This window comes from Molothrus aeneus, chromosome 6 (genome assembly GCF_037042795.1).
Source record: "Molothrus aeneus isolate 106 chromosome 6, BPBGC_Maene_1.0, whole genome shotgun sequence".
Classification (NCBI taxonomy): Eukaryota; Metazoa; Chordata; class Aves; order Passeriformes; family Icteridae; genus Molothrus; species Molothrus aeneus.
Window position 1 is genome coordinate 60,813,940 of NC_089651.1, and position 20,472 is coordinate 60,834,411.

A 20,472-nucleotide genomic window follows, 5' to 3' on the forward strand; every position below is an offset into this window, starting at 1 on the left:
CCTATCCCCATGGTGCTCTCAACCACATGAGTCCATGCCACCAAGAGTGACAAGCAGTGACATTGAAGCCAGCAGGACAGGCACAAGAACTCCAGCATGGAGAAAAAGAGCTCAGGCCCATCCCCACAGTGCCCTCAGTCACACACTGTCCATGCCACCAAGAGCGACAAGCAGTGACATTGAAGCCAGCAGGACAGGCACAGCAACCGCAACATGGACAAAAGGAGCTCAGGTTTGTCCTCACGGTGCCCTCAGCCACATGAGTCCATGCCACCAAGAGTGACACGCAGTGACATTGAAGCCAGCAGGACAGGGACAACAACCCCAGCATGGAGAAAAGGAGCTTGGCCTCATCCCCATGGTGCCCTCAGCCACACAAATCCATGCCACCAAAAGTGACAAGCAGTGACATTGAAGCCAGCAGGACGGGCACAACAACCCCAGCATGGAGAAAAGGAGCTTGGGCCCATCCCCACAGTGCCCTCAGCCACCTGAGTGTGGCTTGTCCGTGCCACCAAGAGTGACACGCAGTGACATTGAAGCCAGCACGACACAGACAACAACCCCAGCATGGAGAAAAGGAGCTCGGGCTCATCCCCATGGTGCCCTCAGCCACACAAATCCGTGCCACCAAAAGTGACAAGCAGTGACATTCAAGCCAGCAGGACAGGCACAACTCCAGCATGGAGAAAAGGAGCTCGGGCCCATGGTGTCCTCACCCACACGAATGTGGCTTGTCTATGCCACCAAGAGTGACAAGCAGTGACACTGAAGCCAGCAGGACAGGCACAACACCCCCAGCATGAAGAAAAGGAGCTTGGGCTCACAGTGCCCTCAGCCACACAAGTGTCACACACTGTCCGTGCCACCAAGAGTGACAATCATGCAGGCAGTGACACCCCCGCTCTCCACCCCTCCTGCCTTCCCCACCCTCAGAGCAGCCCTTCCCCCCGTTCCCTGGTGGCTCCAACCCTTCCTGCAGGAGCACAAATGCATCCCCAGGAGCTGAGTTGTGCCTCTCCTCTCCCCGCTGCAGCTAATGAATGCAATTAGTGCAGATGGGTTTATTCTCATTAGGGAGCCGGGCCTGGCTGCGGCCTGTGCACAGAGCAGCGCCTCGCCCACGCTCTCCATGGAAGCTCCTCACCTCCTCCTGCTTGGCAGATGCTGCTCCAGAGCCAAATGCTGGATGTGAGGATGGAAGGGAAAGAGTGTTGGAGCTGGAGGGGAGCCAGGGAGCCATGGAACAGCTGAGCTGCCTGGCAGGCCAGGACAGACTTGGCTCCTTCCTCCCCAGCGACACCATTTTGCTTTGGAGCTGCTGTGATGGACACAGAAAAGGATGGAGAGGCTGGGAGGTGCTTGGAAAAACTGGAATATCAGCATAGATTCGTGCTGGGCTCAGTGCTGGTGGTTTTACTTCAGAATCTATGGTGACACCTTGCTTGGAGCAGCCTGGGATAGTGGAAGGTGTCCCTGTGAATGGCAGGGGGTGAAACTGGATGATTTTTGAGGTCCCTTCTGACCCAAACCATTCTAGGTTCTGTGATTCCATGATTCTTACTCTGAACTACCAAAACACCTCCTGATCACATACTCTGCTCCTGCCAAATTCCCCACATCCTGAATTTCCCCTCCAGTTTCACAGGACCCTCAGGGGTGAGTGTTTGCCCACACATTTTGAGGCTGCTTGGCCTCAGCTCATTCCTGGGGTTCTGCTTTGAAGCTGCTCTGGTGGACACAGAAAAGGATGGGGGGGCCTGGGAGGTGCTTGGAAAAACTGCAATATGAGCACAGATCTGTGCTGGGCTTGGTGCTGGTGCTTTTATTTCAGAATCTATGGTGACACCTGGCTTGGAGCAGCCTGGGACTGCTGGACACTTTTGCTGACACTTTTTAAGGCTGCTTGGCCTCAGCTCATTCCTGTGGTGAGGAACAAGGTATCACTGCAGGTTCTGAAATAAAAGCACCAGCACCAAGCCCAGCACAGATCTGTGCTCATATTCCAGTTTTTCCAAGCAACTCCCAGCCCCCCCATCCTTTTCTGTGTCCACCAGAGCAGCTCCAAAGCAGACCCCAGGAATGAGCTGAGGCCAAGCAGCCTCAAAATGTGTGGGCAAACCCTCACCCCTGAGGGTCCTGTGAAACTGGAGGGGAAATTCAGGATGTGAGGAATTTAGCAGGAGCAGAGTATGTTTGGTTCTGTGATCAGGAAGTGTTTTGGTAGTCCAGAGTAAGAATGATGGAATCACAGAAGCCTGGAATGGTTTGGGTTGGAAAGGACCCTAAAAATCATCCAGTTCCACCCCCTGCTATTCACAGGGACACCTTCCACTGTCCCAGGCTGCTCCAAACCCCATCCAACCTGGCCTTGGGCACTTCCAGGGATCCAGGGGCAGCCACAGCTGCTCTGGGCACCCTGTGTCAGATCCTCCCCATCCTCCCATTAAAAAATTCTTTCTTATATCTGAGCCTGAACCAACCCTCTTTAAGATTAAAACCCTTTTTGCTGTCCCTCCAGGCCCTATAAAAATCTGTCCTTCTTTAGAAAGTTTCTTCAGGCCCTGGAAGGGGCTCTGAGCTCTCCCTGGATCCTTCCCTTCTCCAGGTGAGCACCCCCAGCTCTCCCAGAGCATTCTCCAACCCCTGGAGCAGCTCCATGGCCTCCTCTGGATTTGCTCCTGTGCTGAGTGCCAGGGCTGGGAGAAGGAGGAAAGAGAGGGGACAAGGGATGGGCAATGAAATTGGGGATTTTAGGTGTCTCTCAATTTCAAGGAGCAATGTCCCACCCTGAACAAGCCTGTTCTCCCCTGACCTGCCCCATCCTGTGGGGCTGCTGAAACCTCAGGCCCAAAACTCCTGCTAAACCCTCCCTGACAGGGAGAACCCCTTGGGAACTGCATCCAACCACAACCAGGATGGGATCCCACCTCCCCAGAGCTCGACAGGCACAGAGCAGCATCTCCAAAGGCTTGAAACAAATCCAAAAGTTTATTTCCAACGAGTACACAGACCATGTGGGATGGGGATGCGCTACACCACGACTGGCTTTCGCCTACAGCCACCCCCTCCCCAAATCCTGCTGCTGGCAGGGTGACAACCCATGGACAGAATTGCCACCAGCAACCTTTGCAGACAATAAAAGTCCTTTTTCCAGTACTCCAGATATTTTTTTTTTTTTAAAAGCCTGGGGGTAGTGGAATGTCGTTTGAGGCCAGGCTGGAAATCCAGCATGGGGATGGAGGGATGGGTGGGATTTTTGTTGTGAGGAGGGGAAACAACCTTGGCAGGAGATCTCTGCTTGACTAACAAAGGCAGATCTGTGTAAATAGAAATACTGGGGTGAAGTACCTGGCAGCACACCAATGGCAACACCACAACCAACAGAAAATCAAGCCCAGCAACGTAAAACACCTTCAATGAATAGTTTGGGTTAATTCAAAATCTCCCCCTCCCCGCTTCCCCATATTCATGCAGGTTTATTTTGTTGTCTTAGGTATTAAGAATTCGAGTTGTAAAATAGGCAAGTCATTAAAAAATTATTACAAACCACTTTTGTGACAGTGTTTGAGAAAGGGTGGGGTGGGAGCCCCGGGTCAGACCGGCTGCACTTCACTCTCTGTGACAATTAATCAGATTCAGAAGAAAAGACAAAACTCAGGATGGGTTTTTTACATCTCTGCCTGGTAACACCAAGAGTGAAACCAGCTGCAGAGCAAACCACTTCATCCACCCTTCATCCTAAAGCTCCGGGAGCTGTAGTAAAAAGATCAAAATTGGGGGAATTAGGGGGGGCTGGGACCATCTAGGCTACTTGTGGCTTACAAACATTCCCAGGTGCCAAAAGTTTGGAGTCCAGTGTGAGAAGAACTGGCCTTCTCCATAGAAGAACTAGAAAAAGAGTATGAAAAGGTAGAAAAACCAAAAAAGCACTTTTTTTTAAACGGGCTAGAAAGAGTTACCAAAAGGTACCTAAAGACTTTTCCCCTCCCAGATCCATAGGAATTTTTAAAAGCTCACACCTGATTCAGAACTGCTTCAGCAGGGTCACCACAGGCCCCTAAACCCCTTTGTGACCCCCCAGCTCATTTTGTACATAAATCCCCACATTATGATTCCCAAAGTGATGGTTCCCAAAGGGATGGTTCCCAAAGGGATGGTTCCCAAAGGGATGGTTCCCAAAGTTTCCCAGGAGGACAGATGAGCAGGGAAAAGCCAGGAGGTGTTTAGCAGCAGAAAGGAGAGACAAGCCACATCCACAGAAGCATGGACCCGAGGAGGAGCCCAGAAAGGTGGCATGTGTCCCCAGAGAGCTGGGAGCAGATGAAGCAGACCTGGAAATAACTGCCCAGCCTGGCAGGAGCCCAGGCTGTGTGTAAACAGGGAATCAGGCACCTCCGGGAAGGGGCGGCCCCACGGCTCCCAGGGCTGCTCCCCTGGCCCATCCCAACGTGGGGAGGGGACAGCAGGAATAGGAGGGGAGGTGGGGGCAGGAAGGGGCAGGAACATCCCAATGTAGGACAGCATCCCATGGAGGAGCAGCATCCCATGGAGGAGCAGCATCCCATGGTGGGACAGCATCCCATGGAGGAGCAACATTCCATGGAGGAGCAGCATCCCATGGAGGAGCAGCATCCCATGGAGGAGCAGCATCCCATGGTGGGACAGCATCCTATGGTGGGACAGCATCCCATGGTGGGACAGCATCCCATGGTGGGACAGCATCCCATGGAGGAGCAGCATCCCATGGTGGGACAGCATCCTATGGTGGGACAGCATCCCATGGTGGGACAGCATCCCATAGAGGAGCAGCATCCCATGGAGGAGCAGCATTCCACTACGGGGCTGTATCCCACCATGGAGCAACATTCCATGGAGGAGCAGCATCCCATTTTGAAGTAGCATTCCACCATGGAGCAGAATCCCACCATGGAGCAGTATTCCATGGAGAAGCAGCATCCCACCACTGAGCAGCATCCCAGCAACATTCCAGACCAGCCCCAAGGGAAGGAAGTGCTACCAGGAACTGGGAAAAGAGCAGGACCAAGCGAGGAGAGCAGAGGCACAGAGGTGTAGGAGAAAGGAAAGACCCGGAAAGAAGTGGTCGACTTTGATTTTTGGATTTCTGGCTCGCCCTGCACCCGGGCTGGCACCTGCCCTGTGGCAGGAGGCATTTCAGGCACGTCTAAGGCATCTCAGGAGCTCTCTTTGCTTTCAGAATCGCCTCTGTTCCCTCCCTACGGCTTCTTCCACCAGCACGTGGTGCCAAACGCTGGAAAAGAAAAGTCTGGAGCGGATGAACGGAATTAAACTCTCATGCACTACCACTGAATGTCATCACAGGGCTAGGAAGCACCAAGCACAACACAGGAACCACTTTTACTTGCAGAACCAAAGCTAACCATAGAGAGAATGGTAAAAAGTGGGGTTTGCTGGGGACACAGAGCTGCTGGTGTCCCCTCGACCCCCCCCCCCCCGCTATGCTACGGCCAGAAATGAAAAAGCACAAGACCAAACATTGAGTAACAGCACAGCCACCTAACCTGTCTGCTATATATCTGACAACTTAAATCAAAAATATTAGCTCGGAAAGAAACCAACAATACCATTCCAAGAAGGTTATACACATCCTTAGCAGTTAACTTTGCTCAGCACAGCTCTGGTGCTTTAAATATGGAACAATCGAACAATTTTGTGAGCAGAAAAGTGACACAGATTTATTCTTTACATGGGTTTTTTTTTGTTTTGTTTTTCTCTTTCTAGACAACTCTACAGACTTCAGATCTTTTGCCTTGCAATGCAGATCATCTGATTCCCCCAAAGGTGGCCAGGTTCTTTAAACATGCACATCTCTGTAGCTTCCAGGCCGTGTTTTTTACTTATTTTTGTTTAAATTCAGCGGACCAGCAGGTCGTCCCCATTCCTAAAAACTCTACATCAGTGTTCAGGGTGGCCTGAGTGCCCGTCAGGCTCCTCCTGGGTTTACAGGATCACACAGAAGAACTTCTTCTCTCTAAAGGGGTTTTCTGAGGCCGGGACAGGGGTCAATAGAGGGTCCTCCTTGGCGTGGGCTTCACAGTACGCCATCAGGTCTGCTGCTGCTTTGGACACCTGCAAAAGGAAGAGCCCTGGGTCAGGGACAGGCTGTGCTGGGGACATCCCACCTGGAGAGGTGCCACCAGGCTGGCAGCATCCCTGGGCAGGGAACCCTTTGGACACCTGCAAAAGGAGGAGCCCTGGGTTAGGGACAGGCTGTGTGACCGTGTTCACAGGGGTCTCAGGCTGAGGGAAGAGATGAGGATCTGACTCCATGTTTCAGAAGGCTTGATTTATTGTTTTATGATATATATTACATTAAAACTATACTAAAAGAATAGAAGAAAGGATTTCCTCAGAAGGCTGGCTAAGAATAGAATAGGAAAGAATGATAACAAAGGCTCTGTCTCGGGCTCTCTGTCTGAGCCAGCTGGGCTGTGATTGGCCATTAATTAGAAACATCCAACATGGGCCAATCAAAGATGCACCTGTTGCATTCCACAGCAGGAGATAATCATTGTTTACATTTTGCTCCTGAGGCCTCTCAGCTTTTGAGGAGGAAAAATCCTAAGGAAAGGATTTTTCATAAAAGATGTCTGTGACATGGCTGTGCTGGGGACGTCCCACCTGGAGAGGTGCCACCAGGCTGGCAGCATCCCTGAGCAGGGAATATCAGATCTGAGATGAGAACCTGACTGACAAATACAGCAGCACGTTCCTGCAGGGGCTGGTTCTTCACCTCTGGGCTCTGAGCTGTTCTGTCAGCCTGAATTCCCATTCCCAGCCTTCCCCCAATCCCATCCTTCACCTGACAAGGACTGACTTCAGCATCCCTGCTGGCTCTCCCACGCATCCCTTGGCAGGAACATCCACAGCAGCATTTCCTGCCCTCACCCACCAGCCTCGCTCTTTATATCAGACATGGCAGCAGCTCCTGAGCCACCAGAGCTCATCCCAGCCCTGGAGCACTTCTCTCTCTGGATTTAAGCTCTTAGCAAGGAGCTGAGATGCCTTGGGGACAGTCACTCCTTCCCACCACCCCACAGGGCTCCAGGTGATGCTTCCAGCTGCCTCTCACCCCTGGGAGTGCTGGCTGGATGGGGCTTGGAGCAACCTGGGGTGGTGGAAGGTGTCCCTGGCAGGGGGTTGGAACAAAAAGGGCTTTAAGGTCTCCTCCAACCCAAACCATTCTCAGATTCTACGATCCCATCTCCCACTGCCTCCTGGCTGGATCTGCTCCCCCAGGGCTCAGCCTGTCGTTTATCTCACCTCTCCCCTCTTTTTTTGGTGGCTGGGGAAGGGTTTGAGCAGCAGAGCACAGCTCTCTTTCAATTTCCCTCTTCTTTCGATTTCCTTAATCTGGGGCTCTTAACACTGATGACTGAATGGTCTACTTCAAACAAGAGCATCCCCTACAAACACCACCTGGCTCCACATCCCATCTCCCTCCACCAGCTTTGGGCAGCAGCCACCACCTCCCAGCCTTCCCAGAGGCATCTCCCAAGAATCCCTACCTTTATCCTGTCGATGTTGGCCTCCATCTTCAGCTGCTCCACCAGCTTGCGGGCCTGTGCTATGCTAGCAGTGTTGTTGCTAGCCATGGGCAGGCCAGGAGAGCTCCCGGGATGGGCTGTGGGCAGGAACACACCAGGATCAGCTGCTGGGCTACTCCTGCCAGCTCCAAAATGGGGTTTTCATGGGATTTAAAAAAAAAATATATATATATATATAAAATATATGTCATATTATATATGCCAGCCCCGAAAGGATGGGCTGGGGTTGCATGTGTGGAGGGTTAAAGCCATCAAAATGAGGGGGTGAGGATGGGAAATGCCAACCCAGGACACGCTGCCAGTGGCGTCCCCAGAGCTGGGGTGGCACTGGGACTGTCCAGAGCCCAGCCTGCAGCAGCAGGAGCCCAGCTGAGCTGTGCTTTGCTGTTTGCTGTTCCATGACAGCCTCTGACAGCAACAAAACCCCAGGGAACAGGATTTCTGTGCCAGGCTCATTCCCTGCCCATCCTCCAGCCCCTGCCGGTGCCCAGTGTGTGTCCAGTGTCCCTTGGCCTCCCTGCCTTTGTCCCTGCTGCCAATTTGCACATTAAGATGCTAAACAGGATGCTGGAGTTTCCTGTTTCTGGAGATTTCTACCCCAGGCAGGAGGGGGATGCCCATTAAGGTCACTCCAGGCTGGATCCCGGATGTTTTTCCAGCACCTTCTACCAGCAGTGAGCTCTGGCAGAGGCAGCAGAATCCCAGCATCCAGCTCTTGCAGCAGCAAGGGTTTTCCAGCAGTGCTCCTGCCTGACTGGGGCAGCCTGCCAGCTTCAAAATGGGCTTTTCATGGGATTATTTAAAAAAAATAAAAATATATACACAAATATATATACAAAATATTAAAAAATATATAATTAATCCTAATATAATATATATATTGTATTATATATATAACATAATATGTTAATTCTATATTAACATATTATGTTAATATAGAATATTAATATATTTATATATACAATATAGAACATATTATGTTCTATATTCTATATATAATTCTAATATATAATTCTAATTATATATTAGAATTAATTATATATTTTCAATATCTAATATCTTACATATAATATATAATATATATTATATTATATTATATTATATTATATACATATAATATTATATATGAGATACTAGATTATATTAGATATTACATTAGATTAAATAGATTACATTAATAATATACATAATATGTATAATATATAGTATGTTATATATTATATTCTATTATAACTAGATTAAATAGTACATAATATTATATATTTTGTAATATAGAGAGATGTATATTATATTATATTATATTATATTATATTATATTATATTATATTATATTATATTATATTATATTATATTATATTATATTATATTATATTATATTATATTATATTATATTTTTATGGGGTTTTATGGGATTTATATGGGATCCCACATAAATCTATGGGATTTATAGAAGGAATCAACCTGGCACTGGTGCCTGTGCTTGGAGCACGAGCCATGCCAGGGCCAGCCAGGTTTGAGGATGAGGAGGGGAGCACAGGGAGGGGTTGTATTTTACCAGAAGCCGATCTCTCCGCTGATCTGTGCCTCTAAGGGAAGCTCTGCTCCTCTTGGCCCTTCACTGCCCTTAAATAAAGAGAACAGAAAATGAAACTCAGCTGCATGGGACCATCATTCCTGGCACCAGGGACCCCACAGGCGCCAGGTGCCACATCCCCAGGTTCCCTCCGTGTGTCCCCCCGCCCTGTGCCGTGCAAGCCCAGCCCCCAGGGACATTTTTTGTTTGCATTCAGCGAGGTTTTCAGCACAGGAAGAGGTTTCAGTCATGGGCAAGTAGCCCAGGGCATGGGCTGAACAGTCTGGTGCACAGAAGGAGCATCTCCTGGGGAGCGCTGCCAAAATGCTCCAGCCCAGCTCCAGGCTGGATCTGCTCCCCCAGGCTATGGCTGGAGGTTCAGCTCAGCCCATGTATTCTTTATCTCACCTCTCCCCTCGTTTTTTGGTGGCTGGGGAAGGGTTTGAGCAGCAGAGCACAGCTCTCTTTCGATTTCCCTCTTCTTTCGATTTCTTTAATCTGGGGCTCTCAACACTGATGACTGAACGGTCTGCAAAGGATTCTAAAATGAATCTTTTGCTTCACAGGGCACCATTTGTGTTGGGGAAGTTTTTTCTCTTTCACAAACAGAACGAGACTAGTGAGAGACGTTCCTTGGAATTTTATTACAACATCAGCCTCATTTTCTCAACATTAGATAGCTGAGACAATAGAAAAATAGCAAAAGCTCATGTCCTACCAGCAGGCCCCAAAGATTTCTTTGTTACAGAACATTTTAAAAACTTTCTAGCCAACAGCATATTGCCAAAGTTACAAACAATTGTTCTAACCAATCACTAAAGGTACACATACTTCACACAATACTTACTTATTTCTAAGTAAGAAATATTTCTTACTTAATAGAACTTACTTCTATTAACAATGCACAATACACCATTATTAAGCTTAAAACCTTCTACTATCTTACTAAACACATTTTTCTAGAGTCTTAAAGTCTATCTTAACCAAACCTAAAACTCAAGCTATTGTTTCAGGTCCTTATTTAATATTTACTTTACTTACTATAATATTGTAACTTTTTCCTACCTTCAAACTTTACAACTACAACTAATTCTAATTTCTCCACTCTTTCTGTTTTTAAAACCTACTTTCCCAACTTTCTAAAGCTCTTCTTACCTTCACTATTTCCCACACCATGGAATGTGCCATGGTTCTGGCACAGCAGCAGGTTCAACCAAAAACTGGGTTGGGTGCCACAGAGACTTTCCCAAGGCAGCAAATGTCATCCCTGGAAGGGTTCCAAAAGTGTGTGGATGTGGCACTTGGGGACACAGGTTAGTGGAGGGCTTTTCCAGCCTAAACAATTCCATGTTGTGCCCTTTCATACAAGATCTTAAGCTGCACCAAGTGAAATTTAGGTTGGATATTAGGAAAAAGGTTTTTTTACAGAAAGGGTGATAAAGATCTGGAATGTTCTGCCCGGGGAGGTGGTGGAGTCCCCATCCCTGGGTGTGTTTAACAAAGCCTGGATGTGGCACTGGGGGCCAGGGTTGAGCTGTTGGGGCTGGGTTGGACCCGATGATCTTGAAGGTCTCTCCCAACCCAGTGATTCTGTGAATTCTGTGGAAGGATCTGCTCCAGTGGCAGGGAATCACAATCCTAAACAGGGACTTCCAAGGAGCAGGGAGGGCTGCTGAGGGCATCTGTATGGCTGTTACAGCCCTGATCCTTGAAATAATTCCGTATATCCAACCCTGCTGCAAGGAAACCCTCCCTTGCTCTTACTACAGCCAGCCCTAGGGACACTGAAATGGGGAAAACAGCCCCAAAAATAAGGTGAGGGAAGGGTGGGACCCTCCTGAGAGGAGCACTGGCCTGTTGGGACAATGTTGGGGACTTTGGGGCAACTCAGAGGAGCCTCCCAGGAGCCACCACACCCTGGGCAAGGCTCAGCCACTCTGCAGGTGCTTCAAGTAGAAATGAGAACCATTTTGGGGCCAGTGATGGTTTTAGAGCATTTCCACCCCTGGGGAAACCTGGGGTGTTTCCTCCACCACAAATAACAAAAAAAAAAAGCAGCAGGTGACACTTCAAAGTGAGCTGGTGAATGTCCCACCCTGGACTACAGCCCTGGTGGAGCTGCTGCAGCACTAAAGCAGCTCTTAAATCCCAGAGAGGAGACCCCACTGCGCCCCCAGGAAGGTGTGGAACCCCAAAATTCCACGGGTGTTTTTGTTTGGATTGGATGTATCACAGAGAGATGGAATGGGTTGGGTTGTAAGGCACCTTAAATCCCATCTCATCCCACCTCTGCCATGGCAGGGACACCTCCCACTGTCCCAGGCTGCTCCAAGCCCTGTCCAGCCTGGCCTTGGGCACTGCCAGGGATCCAGGGACAGCCACAGCTGCTCCGGGCACCCTGTGCCAGCCTCTCCCCACCCTCATATTCCTTCCCAAAATCCCACCCAACCCCGCCATGCCCTGTGTCCTGTTCTTCCATCCCTTGTCCAAAGTCCCTCTCCAGCTTTTTGCACCCCTTTGAACAAGCCCAGCCCTTTCCACACACAGTAAATAACCCAAGGCCCCTCTGCACTACAGACAAACATCAAAACAAGCCAGCAAGATCCCGAGCTGTGATTACAGTGCAGAGCCCAAAAGAGACACCATCCATGTCCTGGCCCTGTAAAACATCATTAGCATGAAAATAATGAGGAAGGACTCATTAACCTGTGGGCTCCAAGGCAGGAATCCCATTATCCAGGCACACACGTGCCATTAAGTGAGGGAAATAAGGCACTGCCTGAATTCCCTTGGGAGTGCCATAAAACTCCTCTCATTGCAGGCAAAGCTCAGCACAACAGCACTGAGTGGGTGTGAGAGCAGCCCTGTGATAATGGGAAGACCAGGAAATGAAATATAAATAAATAAAAATAAAATTAAATTTAAAAAAAATTAAATTTAAAAATAAAAATAAGCTCAGCACAACCGCAGAGGGTGTGAGAGCAGCCCTGTGATAATGGGAAGACCAGGAAATGAAATATAAATAAATAAAAATAAAATTAAATTTTAAAAAAATTAAATTTAAAAATAAAAATAAGCTCAGCACAACCGCAGAGGGTCTGAGAGCAGCCCTGTGATAATGGGAAGACCAGGAAATGAAATAAAAATAAATAAAAATAGAATTAAATTTTTTAAAAAATTAAATTTAAAAATAAAAATAAGCTCAGCACAACCGCAAAGGGTGTGAGAGCAGCCCAGTGGTAATGGGAAGACCAGGAAATAAAAATTTAAGTAAATAAATTAATTAATAAAATAAAAATACCATATAAATATACATGTAAATGTAAATATAATAAAGGAAAATATAAATACAAAAAAGAAAATATAAAAATTAAATATATATTTTATATTTATCTATAATATAATATATAAAATAATATAAAACATAAAATTATAATATATAATTTATAAAATTACAAATTTATTAAATTATAATAGATAATAGATAATAGATATATAATATAAAGCATAAAATTATTATATGTATGTAAAATCTATTTTATAGCTATATAGCTATAAAATATATTTATATAGATATAATTTATTTTATGTAGAAATATAAAATAAAAAATATAAATAAAAATTTCAAATCCAAAGGAATTTTGCTGCCTAAGGCCAGGAGCTGAGCTCTGATGGAGGGGACCTGGAGATGAATTGGGCTGATGCTGGCACAGCTCCTCAGTGACCTGTATCCAAGTGCTGCCATCACTCCAGCAGGCTGGGAATTCCCAGATTCCCCAAATGGGGTCAGGCATTCTCCCTGCATCCCCCACATCTCCAGCCCTGCCTCTGGAAGTTCCCATCCCTGTGCTGGCCCAGGGAGGGAGGTCACTGCCTGGAAATGCAATGCCTGGAAAATAAACTTCCCTCTAAATGCCATGCTCAAATATTTTGGCATTTTTCCTTGGAGCTGAGGACACTTTCCAGGGTTTTGCTTGCTTGCCTGCAATGAGTAAAGAGGAGCTGGGGGTTGGAGGAGAGGAGGATGCTCCACAGCTTGGCTTGGCTTAAATCTCTTCCCTGTGAGGGTGGTGAGACCCTGGCACAGATTTCCCAGAAAAGCTGAGCCTGACACTGAGCTGAGCTTTGTGTCCAAAGCCAGGCTGGACAGGGCTTGGAGCAACCTGGGACAGTGGAAGGTGTCCCTGCCATGGCAGGGGTGGCACTGGGATGGGATTTAAGGTCCATTCCAACCCAAACCATTCTGGGATTCCAGGAAAGATGCTGGAAATAAATGTCTGGACATGAAAATTTTGCTGTTGGTTTTTGCTAGTTGGTCCCTAAGCTCCAAACCCACCTCATTTGTTGCTCTCTGCTGAATGAAGAGCTTTGGGTACCTTTGAATGACATTTTTTTTTTCTGTCACCAGCATCACCCAGCCTGAAGAGGCACCAAAAATTGGGATTTAGGTGAACAAACAGCGAGGCACATCCCTGATCCCTGGTGCAGCTGTGCCAGCTCTTGGTCTGCTCGTTCCAGCTTTCCCAAAAATATCCCAAAGAATGGCCAAATATTGGAGAATTCAGGGCTGCCAAAATACCAGGGAATAAAGATACCCAGATACTGAGGGATAAGAAAGCCCATACAGAGGGAAATACAAATTCCCAGATATTTGGGAAATACAAATGCCCAAATACTTGGGAACAAAGATGTCCAAATTTTGAGGAATTGAATAAGAACATTCAAATACTGAAGGATAAGGATGCCCAGATACTGAGGGATAAAGAAAGCCCATACAGAGAGAAATACAGATTCTCAGGTATTTAGGAAATAAGGATACTTATTTCCAAATACTTGGGAACAAAGATGTCCAAATTTTGAGGAATAAGGATGTTCAAATACTGAAGGATGAGGATGCCCAGATATTTAGGAATAAGGATGTCCAAATACTGGAAAATAAAGATGCCCAAATACTGAGGAATTAGGGTGTCCAAATCCTGGGGAATTCAGGGATATCCAAAGACTGAGGAATAAGGATGTCCAAATATCAGGGAATAAGAATGCCCAGATACTGGAAAATAAAATGCCCAGATTCTGAGGAATTAGGGTGTCCAAATACTGGGGAACATGGACACCCAAATCCTGGGAATTCAGGGATATCCAAATCCTGAGGAATAAGGATGCCCATATAAAGGAAAAAAAGATTCCCAGATACTTGGAGAACAAAAATGCCCAAATACTGGGGAATAAGGATGTCCAAATTTTGGGGAATGAGGATGCCCAAATTCCAGGGAATAAAGATGTCCAAATCCTGAGGAATCTTCACCAAAATCTTCACCTCTTAACTGTGATGTGGAGCAACAAATGTGGATGTGGGGCAGCTTGATGGGCTGAGATTGGGATTGAAAATGCTCTGAGCTAAAAGCCACCATTGCTCTGGGCCAACCAGCCCTCCTCCATCCCACCCCCCTGGATTCCTGGATGAATTTCCACACCAAATGGCACATCCAAGCCAAAGCAGCCACTGCAAAAGGAGCATTTCTTGATGCTGAGCCCTCCTGCTAAGCTGCCATCCCATTCCTCCCTCCCAGCCTGGGCTCCTGTGGGGCTCTGGCACCCCAGAGCTGCCAGCTCTGCTTGCAGGAATAATTAAGCTTCATTTGCCAGCTCCTCGTCAGCAGCAGCTGCTGCCTGCTCTGCACAGAGCTGAGAGGCTGTGGAGCAGAGAGGATCCTGGAATTTGGGTGCCTGGTGCTGGATCCATCCCCAGTTCCAGCTCCAAACCCGTGGAATCAGAGCTGAACCACCTCCAGAAGTTTTTTGCTCCTCTTTTAGTTGGGTTTTAGCTCAAGGTCCCTGTGGGTGGAGATTAGAATTCTCCTAAATGTTTAAAAAAGTGGCATTTTCCCATCCCTGGAAGTGTCCTAGGCCAGGTTGGATGAAGCTTGGAGCACCCTGGGATAGCAGAAAGTGTCCCTGCCCATGGCAGGGGATGGAAAAAATGAACTTTAAGATCCCTTCCAGCCCAAACCATTCCATAACTTATGGTGGAATGACCTTAGAGGGCTTTTCCAACCTGGATGATTCCATGGTTCCATTTTCCAGATTTTTTTCACCTCCCAGCAAGGTTTTTCCCTGCTTTCCATCTCTCCCCTCTGAACCAAAAGGAAAAGCAGGCATGAAACAGAAAATGCTGACCCTGGCCAGGCTGAAACCTCTCCCTTCCCTCACCACAAAGACTGAAAGCAGCATCACCCACCCCAAAACCAGCTCCTTTTTGGGGTGAAAGCAGCAGCCTCCCTGCTCCTTTCTTGCAAAAAAAAAAAAATCATATTTTCCATCCCTGATGCATTTTCCACTCACTTATAGCAAAGTGGGTGAACCCCACTGGGACAGCCAGGATTTTGGGGAGAGCAGGGATCTGGGTTGTTCCTACCAGGCAGGCATCACCCATCTGGGGGTTTGAACCAGAAAATGGGGGATTTTTGGACAGAAAAGGGGTTTTTTTGGACAGAAAAGGGGGTTTTTTGGACAGAAAAAGGGCCTTTGGTCCAGAAATGGTTCCATGCTGGGTATTATAATGGAGAAATTAGTCCCAAATCTCATTCACTCTGGGATTTCTCCCTGTCCCCGTGCTTCCCAAGAGCTGAGCCCAGCCCAGCTCGCTGCATCCCCACTGAAACAAGCAGGATCTCCCAAAAACTGCCTTTTCCTCCGCAAAATGAGCCAGGATGCAGCATCCAGAAGGGATAACTGGGAATAGGGTCACTGTCTGGCTGGAGCGTGGGAATCCCTCGTGAGGGGCTGGATGCCTTTGCCAGGCATCTTGTGGCTTTTGCTAAAAGCCATGGCTAAAAATAGGTGGCTCAGCTGAAAAAAAAATTGCTAAATATATCCAGAATAGTATAAAAATACAACAGGCAAAATAGAAAATAGCAGAGCCACGTTTTCCAGAGGGTGGGAGATGGGATAGTCCCACCAATCCCAACAGGAGTTACAGATCTGGCTGGGAAAAGAGACTTAATACACCCAAATTCCACATGTTTCACTCTTTCCTTAAGGAAAGAAAATTATCTGAGCTTGATTTGTTTCATGGGGCAAAGAAAACCTTAATCCTGAGTGCTGGTTCCAGCCCCAGCTCCCAGCCCCTCTCCACAGGGATTTTATTCCCTTTCCCAGCCATTTTTTTATCCCAGAGGTCCAATCTGGTGTTTAAATCCCTGGGAAGCAGCTTGCAGGTCAGAGATGTTGCTGGCAGATAAATAAATAAATGAATTAAAAGACAAGGGAGTGGAAAAACCAAGCCTGTTTCCATGGCAACAGCTTCCTTATCCCTTTGGCAGCATCCCTTCCCTCCTGGCAAACCCAGACAGGAGAGCTGGGATGGGCACCTGGTTCAGCCCCAAGTACTGATCCCAGAATTGCTTGGCATAGAAAGGACCTTAAAGCTCATCCTGTTCCACCCCCTGTCATTCACAGGGATCCCTTCCACCATCCCAGGTTGCTCCAAGCCCTGTCCAGCCTGGACTTGGGCACTGCCAGGGATCCAGGGGCAGCCACAGCTGCTCTGGGCACCCTGTGCCAGGGCCTGCCCACCCTCCCATTAAAAAATTCTTCCTTAAATCTGAGCCTGAACCAACCCTCTCTAAGATTAAAACCCTTTTTGCTGTCATTCCAGGCCCTATAAAAATCTGTCCTTCTTTAGAGGGTTCCTTCAGGCCCTGAAGGGGCTCTGAGGTTTCCCTGGATCCTTCCCTTCTCCAGGTGAGCACCCCCAGCTCTCCCCGAGCATTTCCAAGGATGGGAATTATCCAGGCAAGGCAATAGCACATTTTGCTCTTCCCTGATTTCTGCTTTAAAGGAAGAGCTCAGCACTGGGATTGGCTCTGTCAGAGATGGGATGTGCCCTTCACTCACCTTGTGGGAAGCTCAGCTGGAGTCAGGAGGCTCCAGCCTCACATTCCTGCTGTGTCCCCTCTCCCTGGAGCAGACCCTGCCCCGTGGGCATCACGTGCAGGGGAACCTCAGCTGCTTTTGTTTTCTCTCAGGCCCTAACTGAAGGCTCAAACTGAATAAACAGGAACCAACCTCAACTTCCTTTTTTATGTTTTTTTGGGGCTTTTGTGGGTTTTTCTTTGAAAAAATATTGTTCAGGTGAACAATATTTTTTCAAAGAAAAAATGCCAGCAGCTCTGGTCCCTCCTGCCACTGTTCCTACAAGGTTTTGGCTCTTTCCATCCCAGTGCCACAAGGAGGGAGCACAGACCTGCTCCAGGGTTGGAAAAAGGGTCCAGAGCCATGGGAAAGCCACTAGGGAATGCACTGGTAGTTGAGCAAACCCCCAGGCTGCTCTAAGGTTGTTATTTGGGGGAAAATCCTGGGAAAAAGTGCTGGTGCACAAGGGATAATCCCAGTGGTGGGAGCAGATCAGGCTCTGGGTGTTCCCTCACCTTCACCAAATACGAGGGAACAAGGATGCCCAAATTCTGAGGGATAAAATGGAATAACATGCCCAAATACCAGGGAACAAGGATGGCCAAATACCATGGAACAAGGATGCCCAAATTCTGAGGGATAAAATGGAATAACATGCCCAAATACCAGGGAACGAGGATAGCCAAATTCTGAGGAATAAAATGGAATAACATGCCCAAATACCAGGGAACAAGGATGCCCAAATTCTGAGAGATAAAATGGAATAACATGCCCAAATACCAGGGAACAAGGATGCCCAAATATTGAGCAATGCCCAACTACTGGGGAATTCAAGGATGCCCAAATACCAAGGAATACAAATGTCCACATAAAGGGGAAATAAGGAATTTCCAGATGCCTGGGGAATAATGATGCTCAAAGACTGAGGAATAAAGATGCCCATAAAGAGGGAATAAAGAATTCCCACCTACTTGGGAATAAAAATGCTGAAATATTGAGGAATAAGGATGCCCAGATACTGAGGAATTAGGGTGTCCAAATACTGGGGAACATGGACACCCAAATCCTGGGGAATAAGGATGCCCATAAAAAGGAAAAAAAAAATTCCCAGATACTTGGGGAACAAAAATGCCCAAATTCTGAGGAATAAGGATGTCTAAATACTGAGAAATAAGAATACTCAAATACTGGAGAGCAAGGTTGACCAAATACCAGGGAATAAGAATGGCCAAATATTGGAGAATTCAGGGCTGCCCAAATATCAGGGAATAAGGATGCCCAGATACTGAGGGATAAGAAAGTTTATACAGAGGGAAATACAAATTCCCAGATATTTGGGAAATGAGGATGTCCAAATACTTGGGAACAAGGATATCCAAATTTTGAGGAATGAGAATGTTCAAATACTGAATGATAAGGATGTCCAGATACTGGAAAATAAAGATGCCCAGATACTGGAAAATAAAATGCCCAAATACTGAGGAATAAGGATATCCAAATACTGAGGAATAAGGATTCCCAGATCCTGAGGAATATGGATGCCCAAATGCCAGGGAATAAGGATGCTGGAAAATAAAATGCCCAAATACTGAGGAATAAGGATGCCCAAATACTGAGGAATAAGAATGTCCAGATTTTGGGGAATAAGGATGTGCAGATCCTGAGGAATAAGAATGCCCAAATACCAGGGAATTAGGATGTCCAAATATGGGGAGGAAGGCTGTCATCTCCTCCTGCTGTGACTCAGAAGGGAAGGGGCCAGGCTGTCACATGCTGTGACACCCCAGTAGGGCACACATCCTGTCACACCGCCTCCAGCCCCAACCCCGTGCTCCCCACCAGGGCTCAGCCCTGTCAGGCCGCACTTGAGTGAAAATGAAAATGCCTTAAGGTTTAATGAGGTTTTTTGGGGGGTTGGGTTGGGTTTTTAAGTGTTAATAAAATGTTAAAAACACCCGGAGGTCACCAGGAGACTGGAGGCTGCTGCAGCACAGGAGGGGAGGGGAGGAGAACACAGAGCTTGAGAAATTCCCCAAAATCCATGGATGGCTCAGAGTATCTCCAGCACACAGATCACAGAATCCCAGAGTGCTCTGGGTTGGAAGAAACCTTAAAGCTCATCCCATCCCAACCTTAAAGCTCACCCCATTCCAGCCCCCAAGATCATCCCATTCCAGCCCCCAAGCTCACCCCATTCCAGCCTTCAAGCTCACCCCATCCCAGCCCCCAAGCTCATCCCATCCCAACCTTCAAGTTCATCCCATCCCAACCTTCAAGTTCACCCCATTCCAGCCTTCAAGCTCACCCCATTCCAACCTTCAGGCTCATCCCATTCCAGCCCCCAAGCTCATCCCATCCCAACCTTCAAGCTCACCCCATTCCAGCCTTCAAGCTCATCCCATCCCAACCTTCAAGCTCACCCCATTCCAGCCCCCAAGATCATCCCATTCCAGCCCCCAAGCTCACCCCACTCCAGCCTTCAAGCTCACCCCATCCCAGCCCCCAAGCTCACCCCATCCCAGCCTTCAAGCTCACCCCATCCCAGCCCCCAAGCTCATCCAATCCCAGCCTTCAAGCTGATCCCATTCCAGCCTTCAAGCTCATCCCACTGTAACCTTCAAGCTCATCCAACTCCAGCCCCCAAGCTCATCCCATCCCAACCTTCAAGCTCATCCCATTCCAGCCCCCAAGCTCATCCCATCCCAGCCTTCAAGCTCATCCCATTCCAACCTTCAGGCTCATCCCATTCCAGCCCCCAAGCTCATCCCATCCCAACCTTCAAGTTCATCCCATCCCAACCTTCAAGCTCACCCCATTCCAACCTTCAAGCTCACCCCATTCCAGCCCCCAAGCTCATCCCATCCCAACCTTCAAGTTCATCCCATCCCAACCTTCAAGCTCACCCCATTCCAACCTTCAGGCTCATCCCATTCCAGCCCCCAAGCTCATCCCATCCCAACCTTCAAGCTCACCCCATCCCAACCTTCAAGCTGATCCCATCCCAGCCTTCAAGCTGATCCCATCCCAGCCTTCAAGCTCATCCCATTCCAACCTTCAAGCTCACCCCATTCCAGCCTTCAAGCTCACCCCATCCCAACCTTCAAGCTCATCCCATTCCAGCCTTCAAGCTCACCCCACTCCAACCCCCTTCCACCATCCCAGGCTGCTCATCCAGCCTGGCACTGAACTTTTCCAGGGATTGGGAATCCACAGCTTCTCTGGGCATTCTGTGCCAGGGCCTCACCACCCTCCCAGTCAGGAATTTCTTCCTTATCTGCTCATCCAGCCCTGAACTCCTGACCTTTAATTAAGGGAAGCAGGCAAGAGCTATTATTTCATGTTAATTAACATATCCAGCCATGGGTTTCAGTTTTTTAACATCCTGCTCTTAAGTAC

The 20,472-nt window shown here is 47.9% G+C and overlaps 1 protein-coding gene across 2 annotated transcripts in view; it reads right to left on the reverse strand.

The window, feature by feature from the left end:
- Positions 1-2,972: 2,972 nt before the first annotated feature.
- GNG2 (G protein subunit gamma 2) overlaps positions 2,973-20,472 on the reverse strand; it is a 30,174-nt gene continuing 12,674 nt past the window's right edge. Inside the window, exons 2-4 of one of the 2 annotated variants that reach the window (XM_066551478.1) lie at positions 9,145-9,212; positions 7,551-7,666; positions 2,973-6,111 (exon numbers count right to left, since the gene is read on the reverse strand). In XM_066551478.1, coding sequence (XP_066407575.1) covers positions 5,983-6,111; positions 7,551-7,637 — 216 coding nt within the window. In that variant the 5' untranslated portion in view covers positions 7,638-7,666; positions 9,145-9,212 and the 3' untranslated portion in view covers positions 2,973-5,982. Of the gene's footprint in view, positions 6,112-7,550; positions 7,667-7,874; positions 8,008-9,144; positions 9,213-20,472 lie in introns of those variants that run through there. The other variant, XM_066551477.1, reaches the window with a different exon arrangement.